The sequence below is a fragment of the Hippopotamus amphibius genome, chromosome 3 (assembly GCF_030028045.1).
Source record: "Hippopotamus amphibius kiboko isolate mHipAmp2 chromosome 3, mHipAmp2.hap2, whole genome shotgun sequence".
In the NCBI taxonomy this organism is placed as follows: domain Eukaryota; kingdom Metazoa; phylum Chordata; class Mammalia; order Artiodactyla; family Hippopotamidae; genus Hippopotamus; species Hippopotamus amphibius.
Genome location: NC_080188.1, coordinates 56,171,223 through 56,185,797, shown reverse-complemented (window position 1 = coordinate 56,185,797; position 14,575 = coordinate 56,171,223). Strand labels below are relative to the sequence as shown.

Sequence of the window (14,575 nt, the reverse complement as noted above, 5' to 3'; positions counted from 1 at the left end):
ACCTCTAGACTTGGGGAAATATCCAGTTCTATGTCAAGTCTTTCCTTTCCTCAAAGACAGTTCCTGGAATCGTTGGGGTTGGTTGTCTGCCCATCCTGTTTATTCAGCCTAGCATCCATATTGATACAAGTCTCTAGAAGCTGCTCCTAACTTGCCTGCGTGTTCCATCTGCTGCTGATTAAAGAACCCAAAGACTGAACCCAACAGCCTCAAGAAGCCACCTGCTAAGGCAGAAAGACTCCTTATCTTAAGAATTCCCATACTGGCCAGAACATATTTTCTTATAATCATTAAGAAGATGAAACACCAGAATCCAGTGAAAGGTGACCTAGCATCTCAGGTTGGGACTGGACAAATTTCACAGAGTTTCTTCTACTCATCTTTAATTCAAGTTTGTCATTAATTCATCTCCTTTCCTTTTTTCAGAGAGCTCAGAATCATGCCACCCACTCCAGAACATACTGTCTTCTGCTTGTTTCCTCCTCCACTTTCCCCTTGACCCAAACAGGTCTTCACAAAGCTATTCTGTGATGACATAAAAATTCATAATTTTCTTTTCAATACTTTCACACTTCCACAAAAATCTTTGTATTCCCATGATTCATTTTACACAAAAACTGTACAGCTCAGGGAAGGCAAAATGAAATTAGGGATGGTACAAGTGAGACCAATTAATCATTCAAGGGATGGAATGAGTGGTCTGTCATATGAAGAAAGGTTTAAATGTTTGGCAAAGGAACAAGTTCGTATATAATCAAGGCCCAATTCTGTAATCATTAAAACTGTAATTCTTATTGCAAAAAGAGGGCTCGTTAAAATTGCTCAAGCGTGGTATTAAAAGCTTACATGGTCTTTTTTTTTTTTTTTTTTTGCATTAATCCCAAGTGTTAGATAATTTTCCTGAACAATATCTAAAGTTATTGACATATACAATTTCTACATGCTCTGAATAGGTAAACTGAAATCTTGACCAAGCAAATCTTTTTTAAGTTTGCAAGAAATACATTTAATGTGAATAAACCTGAAGACTAGTTCACAGAGCAGTTTGTTATTTCTGGAGGGACTGGAAAATAAATGAATTCCATGAAATTATTTAATGATGAATGTAACATAGACATAGAGAAATTAGAATGTTGGGCCAGGATTCATGAGATTGCTGCCAATTCAGATTCAGTTTGTTTAAAATCAAACACCTCCTCTCTATTTATATTTATCCACTCAACAGTAATTTTTTTCTCTCAACCTTCCCATTTCTATTAATGGGCAGCTCTATTTTCTCAGCCTCTCAGCCTGAAACCCCTGATTGATCTTTTACTCCATACTCACATTATGACTGACAGTCACTTTCTACGTGCTAAAAATTTTGCTTACTAGATATTTTACATCTAATTGCTACTGTCGCTTTCCGATAACACCGTTATGATTGAAGTTTTCCTGAAATAATTTTCCAGACTTCAGTCTCTACCTAAGTTGATCTTTCAAAACTATAGGTTTGAGCAATAATTCCAGTGATCAATGCCTCCAGGGGCTTTGCATCACTTATAATTTAGCCTAGTAACTGACATGGATAGCCCTCTGTAATATAGTCCACATTTTTCCGCCTTTCACACTACACCCATTCTAGGGTCCTGTGTTATCACTGTCTTACTTGACTGACTGGATCCCCACCTTTTGGAATGCTGCCCATTCAAAAGTGTTCTCTTATTGAATACTGAATACTGCCTTGTCCCAAAATGTTTTTCATATTTGTTCCAAAAGACTTTTTGTATCTTCCCAAAGAATAGGATCTTTTTTTCCCTAGGGGTTGTACTAGTACCTGTTTGTAAACGTTGTCTTAGTTCCCTTACTGCTTGTAAATTCACTGAGAGGAAGGATCGTATGTATTCACCTCTGTGTACCACACAGAGCCTGAGTGCTGTGCCTTGCACATAACAGTAGCTTGATAAATATTTATTAATTTGAAAATTGCTGCTCAGGTCCTCCCTCAGCATGTTTCTTGGTGCTAGTCCAAAGACAGAATTCAAGACAGGATTATAGCTTTAATAAGGTATGCGATTCAGTGTGTTCTTATACCAGTAAATATTGATTCACCCTATTAATCACCATGAAGATAAATGAACCAAGTATCAAGTACATGAATTGTTGCTTTTGGCATTTGCTCGTGCTTCAGATAAAGGTTTTCTGCTTTCAGGTGGTTATTTGATTTATTCATTTTGAGAAATGTATATTCCTGAATATTTTTGCATGCCCATTTAGTTTAATATGTTAATGATTACTTTTAAAATATGCAGCTTAGGCTCTATGTGCATGTGAGAAGCCCAAACTATTTTTTAACCATTCCAACTGCCTGTAACAATACTAAACTATCTACCTTCTACACATGCTGTAAACTATAGTTGACTGGCTTAAACAATTTATAGTTAAGATGATTGTGGATTCTATCTTTCACTACATGATTTTAAAGGAAAATATTCCTGGCTTAATTTTGAGAAATCATATGTATAATATATATGATATGACATATTTATGTATGATATATTTGTGTGCATCACATGGAGACATAGGACAACCGTGTGCTGGAGTCTACTCTTCCAGCTCGTGAGAGCCACTTGTATACATCCAACTATGAGTTCTTGGACCTTATATTGTAGCTTGAAATCCACCATGCAGGACTGAAGACAGAAATTGGCTGACTCTACAAATCAGGACATTCTACCCCTGTGGAGAGGCAATTGTTAAATTTTTATTGGCACACCACTGTGTGTGTGTGTGTGTGTTTGTGTGTGTGCATGGTATGTATATATGCAGTAAACTATGCTGGAAAGAAAAAGCAATTACTAAGAAAACTTTTGAAAAGTCAGCTTTTTTGCATTCTTCATTGTATTCACTTTTTCTCATTAATGTTGCATATCACATTTTATTTTGTAAATAGCTAGGATGAAGTAATATTACAGAATAGACTCCCTTAATATTCAGTCACGGCAATGCTGAGTGCCCAGCAGCAAGGGAATAAGCTAATGCAGTTTCTCAGAGACAAAATCATTCTAATACTCAAACTCATGTTTTAGTGATGCTTTTAAAATGTAAATAGGAAGTTAAATGTACATTTGCAGAATAATACATAGGTTTGAAATTTATTGATGGAATTGTTGTATATCAATAAGAAATAAATCTAATCCTCAGATACATTTCTAAATAAATAATTTTACTCCCTTCTGCTATCTGATTTCACTTGCATAGTGATTTATTTTCAAGAATAGTATGGCTGCTTACTTTGTGAATTGATTTGTAAAGACTGCTGAGGGAATAGCAGTCCTTGAATAGAAATTAATTTTCTTCTAAAAGTATTTATTATAGAATGTTAGAGCTAGAAGAGACTAGGAGGTCGGCTAATACAAAAACTCTCAGTTTGTTCGCCACCTCATCCTGCCTAAGTAAATCCCCCACAAGTAACAATGAGTCACCAAGAAAAGGATGCTTAGCATCAGGATGGGTAGAGATTTTTTATTTTTTTATTTTTATTTTTTTTAAAGCTCTTTATTGGAATATAATTGCTTTATACTGTTGTGCCAGTTTTTGAGGTACACCAAAGTGAATCAGCTGTATTTATACATATATCCCCATATCCCCTCCCTCCCGTGACTCTCTCCCACCCTCCCTATCCTGACCCTCTAAGTCATCACCCATCATCAAGTTGATCTCCCTAGGTTATACAGCAACTTCCCACTAGCTATCTGTTTTGCATTTGGTAGTGTATATACGTCAGTGCTACTGTCTCACTTCGTCCCAGCTTCCCCTTCCCCCCCCCACCCCGTGTCCTCAAGTCCGTTCTCTACATCTGCATCTTTATTCTTGCCCCATCACTGGGTTAATCAGTACCATTTTTTAAGATTCCATATGTATGAGTTAGCTTATAGTATTTGTTTTTCTCTTTCTGGCTTACTTTGCACTGTATGACAGACTCTAGGTCTATCAACCTCACTACAAATAACTCAATTGTGTTCCTTTTTATGGCTGAGTAGTATTCCATTGTATATATGTGCCACATCTTCTGTATCCATTCATCTGTTGATGGGCGTTTAGGTTGCTTCCATGTCCTGGCTATTGTAAACAATGCTGCAATGAACATTATGGTACATGATTTTTTAAAATCTCTACTTGGAAGATAAAGCTCTTCTGGTGATTTTAACATCTAACCCCTTCCCCTCCATTTTCTGTACCCCATGGAAGTGTATCCCTCCCAGTTAGTCACAGATGTAGTCCAATAATTTTTTTATTTAAAAACCTCAGCTCCAAACAAATTGAAGCTGAAGATCATGAAAACAAAGAAGGCAATATATCTCAGTGATTTTTTAAAAATTCTAGTATTTCTTCTAATTCTTTGTGTGTACCTTTTTTTTATGTTTAGATAGGTCAGGAAAATAATTTCCTTTAAAAAAGCAGAACGACGCTTTCCCCTGAAATAGTGAATACCTTTGGCTAGATAATAATTATTATTTTTTTCAGGTAATGTTGAAAGTAGCTAGTATTTTTTATTGCAACTCTGTTAGTATTTTCAGTTAATTTTAATTACATATTTATTGACAAAAATTTGTAATGCTTTACTGATGATAAAACATTTTTTAGAATGTGTATCTTTACTGGTTTCTCTGAAAACAATATAGGAAGAAGGGATATTTATCACAAGGCTAGGATATCCTGGGCAAGTGCACATTATAATCAAATTCAGTTCAGTTCAATTCTATTTAAGGGATTATCAAAACTGGCAAAAAGTTAACAACTTAAAGCCCAAAATCTATGTCTAGACCCTTCTATTTGTGTTTGGTTTATGGTTTAAATGTTTATTTATTGCTCCCCTCCCAAAAAAAGGTCTTGAGAGGATGATCCAGTAAAGCCAGAGGTGGCTACAGTCAAGAAGACATATATTATAGTGCAATAGAAAAAGTCATATGGAAGCAAAGGTTTTTTTATATTATTGTAGGGACTTGTTAACGTTTAACAACCATCTCTTTTTTTAAAAAAAGGACTAAGTATAGCATTTACTAATTTCTGTGGTGTAAGTATTCTCATTGTGATCAATTTCAAGCTATTGATGTGACATCAATGAAGGCAGAGTTGGAAAAAAATGCTAATAATCGACTCTCAAAAGCCATTAAAAGCCACTCCAGCATGCCACTAGACAGTACACATGATTCTCCCACCACAGCACTATACAAAGAGGAACCATTCCCACACAGCATGGGCATGTAATGGGGATTTTATAGAGGAAACAGAAGGAGAATCTCTTTTAATGCATTTGTGCTATCAAAGATCAGAAACAACAATCTGTGGAGCCTTAGAAATACAGTTGATAAAGATTCTGAACTTTGAGTAACTGCATACCAAGAATAATTTGCATTCAACTTTGATAAAATAGATGGCAGGACCATTCCAACACAGAAGATAAAAATTACAGAAAGTCAGCTGATGAACAAAAGGAGAAGAAAGACAACTACAACAAACTGATTTCCTTAGCCAAAACTAGGTCAGCAGTTTCATCAGTTTCATAGCAGGTAGAAATTTGCTCTCCCTCACAGAAATCAAATCTAGGATCAAGGAGAAAAGCAGAGCTGGGCATTTAGGCCGTGTAATCAAGGGTTGTCTGCTGACATATGAAATCTACTAGTATATATCACGAGAGGAAATGAACTAGCTCTGCATCATATCTGTAAAGGATATAATTAAGAAAAGTTGGAATAAATTGAAGCCAGATAACTTTACATTATATATTTTTCTGATAATGAGAGTAAAATTATTTACTGAAAGATGTTAATAAGACAGATTTAAAAATCTAGAGACATTTAAGGTTAGGAGGTACTGATACTTTTAAGAGTGTAAAGAACATGAAAAATGCATAAGCCTTTTGTATATGGAAAAACAGGATACAAAAGGATATACATTAAATGATTACAGTTAGAGAAACTTCTTAGCAAAAAGACTAGAAATAAATATATCAAAAGTTTAATAGTTCTTGTCATTAGTTTGAGGACCAGTACATATTGTTATCTTTTTTCCTGTATTTTTTACATTTCTCATAATTTACAAAAATATGTTTATAATCAACAAACAAAAATTTAAAAAGCATATGGGATACATATAATCTCTCTTAGTTTATGTGAGGCCTCTCCAAATACTGTCACGTTTTAATCACATTTTTTCCACAAGCAAAAATGTCTACCCCAGGAACAAAGAGATTGTGTTAACGTCTCCCACTTCATTAGATTTTTTTTCTGATTTATTAGATCTATGTGATAACACTACTGTAACTTATTTGGGATTTATGATTTTCACCAAATGTATCTTGCATCCAAATGTATTTGCTCAAATAAGTTACGATTTAGCGAGAATTCTTCATCTCTTGTTTTATCAGATGCTTATACTTCAGATATTTTTAACAGAGAACTATATCACAAAACATGCATTTTACCACCCATATTGCTTGAGTATAAGGAATCTATAAAGAGAAAAAGTAAATGGACTTTTTCCGGGGTGCTCTGGTTTAATTCGATTTTACAGTGACACTGACTCATTGTTCCTTTGTGGTTCTCAAAGCTGTTGTAGCTCAGCAAGTATTTACTGAGTGATTACCATGAGCAAGTTTCTTCTCTGAGTTTCAAAATCTTTCTATTCCCACATGGCAGATAAAATTTGTAAAATTTTGCAAATTAATCTATGTTAGTAATTCAGAGTTCTTATTTGGAGATTCCCAGGTAAGCAAGCTCGCTGGAAAGTAAATACACAATCAAGAGGTGTGCTCTGGCTTTTGTTCGTTTTTTGGTCTGTGATAACTTTCATCCACTGACCTAGTTGACTTTTCTATCTGGATTTTAAGTTTGATGTCAAATTAATGACTGTATAATAATATTTACTTAATATACCTTCCTTTCGCTAGAGCTGTAGCCTCCAAGTAATTCTGATTTCTGGGCTTCACCTCAGCCCATATTTTTGGGATAGGAGCCTTACGTATATTTGTTTTAAAAGCTCCCTGAATTGAAAGCATCCAGGTTCAGATGATTACATTGAGGGGCTTTGCTCATTTGCCTTCCTTATAGAACTGTGGTCTTCAGTCCTTGAAACCACAGTCTCTGGGGAGCTTTTAAAAAATGCAAATGCCTTGACTTCACGCAAAGTCAATTGCATTACAATATTGGAGGTGCGAGGAGTGACTGGAGTTTTTAGTGGGATTTTTTAATTTTTTGTTTTCTTTTAAGAGCATTACAGGTGATTTCTAAGGTAGAGTGAGATTTGACTATTACTGCATTAGCCTGTGAATAACTTGTGACCAGGGACACTGTGATGTTATCTTGATTTTCACCATCGAATACAGTACTCTGTGTTCATTGTTCTATGAAGGCTTGTCGAATGAGTGATGGGCCAGATGTCCTCTATCGTATTTGCCCGTGCCTGCGTCCTGAGTGACATTCAGCTGAGTCCAGTTCCAGGTTTAGTCATGTTGGTCTTCATTTTCTTAGCACAGGTGCAGCAGTGAACAGCAGTGAGAGTCTCCCTCCATCCTCGTCTGTCAACGACATCTCCTCCATGTCCACCGACCAGACCCTGGCATCTGACACTGACAGCAGCCTGGAAGCCTCGGCAGGACCCCTGGGTTGTTGCAGGTGACTAGCCGCCTGCCTGCGAAACCCAGCGTTCTTCAGGAGATGATGCGATGGAACACACACACAAGCAGACACGCACGCACACACACAAACGCAGACACACAACAACAAGAAAATGGCAAGGGAGAGAATCCGAGCCTAAAATTGAAACAAATCTTTCAGCCTGCTTCTTCTCCCAAGTTCTGTATTGCAGCTAAGCCAAATGTATATTTAAATTCTAGTTGCTCTTGCTTTGGTCTTCTTCCAACGATGCTTACTACAGAAAGCAAATCAAACACAATTAGAGAAGCCTTTTCCATAAAGTGTAAGTTTAATGGCTGCAGAACAAGCGAGCTGTAACTGCCCTTTCAAATGGCATGACGAGGTGTGCAGTGGCCCCATCCAGCATGTGTGTGTCTCTATCTTGCATCTACCTGCTCCTTTTGGCCTAGTCAGATGGATGTAGATACAGATCCGCATGTGTCTGTATTCATACAGCACTACTTACTTAGAGATGCTACTGTCAGTGTCCTCAGGGCTCTACCAAGACATCATGCACTGGGGTACCACATGGTCCATTTCATGTGATCTATTACTCTGACATAAGCCCATCTGTAATATATTGCCAGTATATAAGCTATTTAGTTTGTTAATTGATTAAGCTGTATGTCTTATAAGAAAACATGTAAAGGGGGGATATGGGGGGAGTGAGCGCTCTTGGACCCTTGAAGATGTAGCTTCCAAATTTGAACTGATTAAATGGCACCTGTATACCAATTTCTAGAAAGAACATATGTGATGCTTATATACAGTGTGGGGTGGGAGGGGATAACAGTTTCCAGGTACCAAATGGTTTTTGAACTGTAGAAGGAAGGCAGGAATAAAAGCTGAGGGTCTTTTCTCTGATTGTTTGTGGATAGGAGCAACCAGAGAGTAGTTTGCAGAGTGGAGGAAAACCTAAAGGAGATTATTAACCCAGATACTAGGAGACACCAACATTCATATTTTAGAAAGGAGACCCCATTTGTCATTCACAAAATCTGTGTCACAACTAGACAGAGAGTGGCAGGTGGCGAGGCAGGGTTCGTGTGTACATATCTGATGGTAAGAACCCCTCCATGAAACAGAGTGGAATTGCCTCCATCTGGTATCCCTAACAGAAAATGCACCTACCTAGGCTATTTTCAGACTGTGGGTTGTGTTTTCCTTGAGTGTGTTACTTTCCAGGCTTATATCTTGCCAAAGTTTGATTTTGAGAAAAAATGTTACTTCCCTCTTCTGGAATGAAAAAGAATTACTTAAAGAAATATCCAAAGCCCAGAGTGATCCTCAGGTTAGCATTTGAAAACATTAGAACAGGCATTCCTCAGGGCTTTCCCCGACTCCTTAATATGGCTGATGTTTCATGTTTTTTTGTTTATTTTCATAAATTTCAACAATCCAAGAAGGGCTGATCATCTGAGTTTTGTACCACAGTTGACGTGACAGCAATAACTCCGCCCGCAAGTTACTGCTGCTAAATAGCTTTAGCAATAGAGTGTCTTAAAAGCCATGAAGCATTTATGTCAATGTTTAGCAAAATCTCCTGAATTTAGCTCAGATTAAATGATAGTGCTTTTTTGGGCACTTAAGGAGGCACTGTGAAACATCCTGGTTCTGTACAAGGCGATACCCCAGGGTGACTTCTCAGCAATAATAGGGACCAAGTCAAGGCTTCTCTTCTTATTCACGTTGGTGAAGTATCCATCACAGCTCTTTGCACTCTGACCATTTTGGTGCTCACCAGTGTGGTGATATTTCACCTGAAGAAGAAGTGAAACACATGGGATGGGTGGTTGATGAGTGTGAGACGACTGGCAAAAGGAATCCCTTTGCAAATAGAGCAGACACCGATGCCAGTGCTCTGAGAACTGCCTTAAACACGACCATAGGAAAGCTGTGTCTCTTTTCAAGCAATAGAGTCAACCCAGACCATCGCCGTGGGAGCAGTGCTGCCATTTATGGGATTGCTTCACACAGTAGGAGTCATGACACGAGGGCATTTGTTTCAAATGGAGAGAAAAAATTTTAACTGTGCAGCTTGTCTCCTGCAATAGCAGTGGCCCAGTTTCTCTATCCTGCTGCCATTGTTTCTGGTTAATATTGCAGATGACCTGATTTTAAAAATACTTCCACATCCACATGAGCTTTCTCACTTTTTTTTTCTGTCACTCTCCCCTAATCCCCCTTCCTCCTTTTTAAAGTGTCTCTTCTCTGTATTCCCTTTTTTTCTTTGCTTATCTCCTTTCTTTGTGCTCTTCTCTTGCTATACCTGTGGCCTTTCCACTCCCGCTCCTAACCACACAGGATTACGTGCAGAGAGCAGGCAGCTGTTGAAAGAAAGTGAGTCCCAAGGGGAGTTTCATCAGCCACAAAATGACATCAGAAGACAGAGGAACATCTCCAGCCAGCATCTTAGAACTGCTTTACAGACTCTCTCTATGTCTGCGGAAGTGATTTTTTTTTTTCAATCAGATGAAACCAGGCAAGAACTAGCTGATGCCCCTCCCCTGCTATGGCTACCTTCCCTAAACTCTGCTAGTCTGATCTCTCCTGTTATGGCTCTTGGGAGCTGATTACCTTTAGCCAGAACTCCCTATGGACAAGAAAAAAATGGAACAAATGCTTCATATTGAAATATCATGTACAAATCTAGCTAAGGGTTAGCCTCTTGACAGCTTATAGGATTAATTTTCCTAGGTTATCAAAGCAAGACAGGTGATGGACCAGTAAAGAGAATCATCATTTCAACAGCCCACTGGTCCTTCACAATCTTGGATCCATTTTATTATAGTATCTTCAGGAGGTGATTATGTGGTTACCAAATTCACAGAATATATTGTGTTCTGCACTGAGTCTTCTTTTCTTAAAAAAACAAATGTTTCCTATATAGTCACCTGTTACTTCCAAAGGACTCTCTTGCTTTTCAGGCAGGGAAGTGTCAAGTCACCTGGTCTATATTTTTGGGAAAAGTGAAGTTCCTGCCTGTGGTTGGGGTTCCTTTCAGAATGTGAAGTTGGTGCTCTGAGAGGCCTTAAACTTCTGTCACTTCCTATAGGGAAGGAGTTTCACAGTGATCCTTAAAGAAATGTTTTGTAGTATTTTGTAGGAGGGATAGCTGTGTGCCCACGTGCAGGAAGAACTAAATTGTTGGGAGAGCTTGGCAAAACCACCACTACCACTTTGATATTTCTGTATGTATTTTGTGGGCCAGTGTGTTAAAAAGAGTTACATTGGCCTTACAACCAAATTTCTTCTTGTGGAATAAAAACTGATAATAATCTTGCACCTTCAAGAATCTGGTGACTGAGCTTTGAGGGAATGTGCCCCACAGGTGGACCAGAACCTGATCAGTTCCCTACAACTGGAATAAACGATTTAATTGAGGGCCAAGGAGCTGGAAAGTTTTTTCTCAATCTGTTACCGTTATCAGAAAAATATTACCTAAGGTTACTGATAGCGGCTGGCTGGTAAATCAGAAAATAGGCCTTGACAAATGGAATAAGTAGAATAGGTGAGATTACATAAATCCTTTTATGATCTGCTGTGGGGGGCTGTGGGGGGACAATAAGCAAAACGGACTTTTAAATTTTAAATAGTCATTGCAAAATCTAAATTATGCAAAATCTATTTCTATTTATTTCTCTCAACATATGACAATCTAAATCTTAAAAGCATTGTGCTCTGTATAGAATTCTATCATCCAGCTTTGCTGAAAACTTTATCTTCTATAGCTCAGAGAAAGGGATAAAATTGCCCCAGGAAACTTTGATCCCAACCACTTTGGGTCTGAAGAGGAATCCCCACCTCCACCCCACTCACAATACCCCACACGCGTTTTAATTGTGAAAGACAGCTATTTCCCACAGATATCAATGAACCGAGAATGGATACGTCTTTCTCTAAAAACAACAACCAAGTTATAATGTACATAGTTATATTATTTTCCATGTGATTAAAATATAAGATTTTATTTCTTTTAGCACTCGGACAGTTCTTTCACTGTCTGAAATGGCTCACTTTGACCCATTTCCTTGGTCAGCAAGCTGAAATGAAAGACCTTTGTTTGTATATGGACTCCTGTACATCTGACTTTCGATTATGTGGGACCCATGGCCAGTATATTCTAATGGACACAAATCTCCCACCCCTAGTTAGCATTAAACTGTTCACCTTGCCATGTCTATCTTGCAACAAGACATAACTTGCACCTGCCTGTTACTCTGCATGATTGGACTCCAAAGACTATTACAAATGATGAGAATTGTCCTGTGTCTGTGTTTATAAAATGGACTTAAAACACACACACACACACACACACACATTCACACACATCTCACCTTTACAGTTTTAGATCAACCCTGGAAAGCAAAACTATGCACGTCCAGTTTCTTTGCAAGGTCTTAGTGGTGAGAACTGAAAGTCAGCCTGGTGGATCAAATGCACTTCAGTGATGTTTAATAAGGATTTGAAATTATTTAAATCATTTCTGTGTTCTTTCCTCCTTTTTCATTTTTTTCCCTTTATTTTCAAGATGGTGGAACAAGAGGGTGAATGGGGGGAGAACTTTGGCTTTTTTGAACTCTTTGTAGGTGGCTACTACGTCGATACATTGTGATTTCTGTTTCTTATGGACTATTAAAAACTAGAGCAAATCTGCTTCCAGTAACATAAAACCAAATTCAAACCCAGACTTTGTTGGAGTTTGCCTTGTTGCCAGTGGTTGTCGTGCTGCTTGTTGTCTTGGGTTTCATGTCCTGACAGTAGCTCTGAAGCATCTCACATGATTTCATCGTGTGGTCTGATGGTGCCAGGGAATAAATAAGAAATGAGGAATGACCTGATTTCTCACTGTGGGTAACGAGTGTGTCATATGGATGTGACCATGCAGAAGGCTGTGCTTTCATTTGGGATTGATTTCTTCTGAAAATGACCTTCATTTCTGTCTGGGGATATTGGTTGTACATCTGTAATTCAGTAAGTTTCCTTTAAGGTATAAAATTGGTGGAGAGGAAAAAATAATTTTCTGGAAGTATTAGGTGAGTAAAATAGGGTTAAATATCTTAGGTTAACTTAGAATTTCTACTCAGTTTAATTATTGCTCAAGCGAGACGGCAAAGGATTTTTTTTGGGGGGGGGTCTACATGGTAGCCAACCTTAATATCTCAAACTCCTTGGTGAATTTTTTAAAATACGATGTTGGGTCTTGATAAAGTCACCAAACCCACGTTAATTAAGCTGGAAGTGTCTGGTAACGTCGAGGAATGGCCCTTCTATTCCTGTAAATAAAACATTTTATTTAACCAGTTAACTATTAGAAAGAAAATCTGGAAGATAAACATTCTTTAGAGTTAACACAATTTATCCTTTTATTTATAAGAAAAATAGAAACCAAAAGTCTTTTGTTGTCTCTGGCATAGAGTCTATTCTAATTTAAACATGGATCTTTAGTCTCTTAATAAAATAAGTTTAAAAGTAGCCAAGTATAGGTATCTGAAAATACCCACAATATTAAGAAGGGAAATTAAATTCCACAAGATTGCGTATGGAGAGAAATGGTCAGAAGGAGTGCATACCAGCAACCATAAAATGTTACCAAATATTTGGGTAAGTTTCACCCAGTTTGCAGTGAGAAGACAAAGTGTCTTAAAAACTACCTTTCTTGCAGCTATTTATGCAACAACCAACCTAGAAGGAGGATTCTGTTTCCTCAGTAATTGAACTGGGTTGTAACCAAGACAGAGATTTTTGACCCTACCGATTTATCAGAATGGTATTATGTGCTTGTTGAGTGCCTTTCCTCCCAGCGTTTTGAAAGGCATGCCTGGAAGACATTTGCAAGCAGCGAAACACTGCAAATCCCACCGTCTTAGATCAGTTCGTGTCAGGGAGCACTGAACGTGGCAAGTCGTCTCCCTCAGGTCCAGCCTGAATTCCTTCTGCTCATCTTTTTAGATCAGTGTGTTCTGTTTTAGTTACTGAAACAAACTGTAGAAATGCACAGTTCTTACACACATGAACTGTGATGGCACATATACAAATAAGAGTCAAATGCCCCTTTGGAATTTCCCATGTTCTCTCTGTCACATATTTTTTGCTTTAAAGATATGCTTATCCTAGTACAAAACCCAATATAAAATAAGTCTGAAATGCAATTTATAGGATTCAAGTTTTACTCCACAGAGTGAGTGGCTTCACTTCCTTGTCATAAAACCTCTGGTACTATCCTTCCCTGAATCCTTGTCTGGAATCCGTCTGTTTACCCAATAGCCTACATTGTCTACAACTTAAAAGCAGGTGTAAAATATTATTCATCCTAAAAACTCTCCACACTCTGCCTAGAAAAGTGTATCACTCACAGTTTGCCTTCCATTAACACTTCTATATTCACATTTGTGAAAATATCATCCATGAACAGTTATACACAAAATCAATTTTTAGAACCCAAATAATATTTTAAATGGACTAAGGAAACTAGTAATATTAAAGTACTTCTTTTATAAAAAGAAGACTTTCAAAAAGCCATTGCTTCTTCCTTAATGTTAATATTTTGCAAACTTGGATTTGGTGTAAATCAAGCTCTAAGAAGTTTGCTTTAAATTTCTAGTTTAATTTCTGAGTACATTCTTAAGTGGTACACTCAATCACTCCAAAAACATTTATTGAACATCTATCTATGTGTCCTAGGTAGTAGACAAATACAGCATAGTCCTTATTCTCACAATTTCAGAGTAAATTTTTCTGTTTAAAAATAAGTGGTTAAAGCAAAAAATCTTTAACTCATTTACTTCTTCTAAAATAATAATGTGTTCAAATTAGTGGTATGACTTGAATGATCCCATTTTTATTATTCCCTTAAAACAATGGAACAAGAAATCTGCTTCTTTCAATGTTATCATTTT

The 14,575-nt window shown here is 37.4% G+C and overlaps 1 protein-coding gene across 4 annotated transcripts in view; it reads left to right on the top strand.

Moving 5' to 3' along the window:
- Window positions 1–8,424, top strand: part of MAPK10 (mitogen-activated protein kinase 10) — a 292,384-nt gene extending 283,960 nt beyond the window's left edge. For 2 of the 4 annotated variants that reach the window (XM_057729534.1, XM_057729535.1), the window contains one exon: window positions 7,517–8,424. In XM_057729534.1, the coding sequence (XP_057585517.1) occupies window positions 7,517–7,659 (143 nt within the window). In that variant the 3' untranslated portion in view covers window positions 7,660–8,424. Of the gene's footprint in view, window positions 1–7,511 lie in introns of all 4 variants that reach the window. The other 2 variants (XM_057729537.1, XM_057729536.1) reach the window with 2 other exon arrangements.
- The last annotated feature ends 6,151 nt before the right edge of the window (window positions 8,425–14,575 follow it).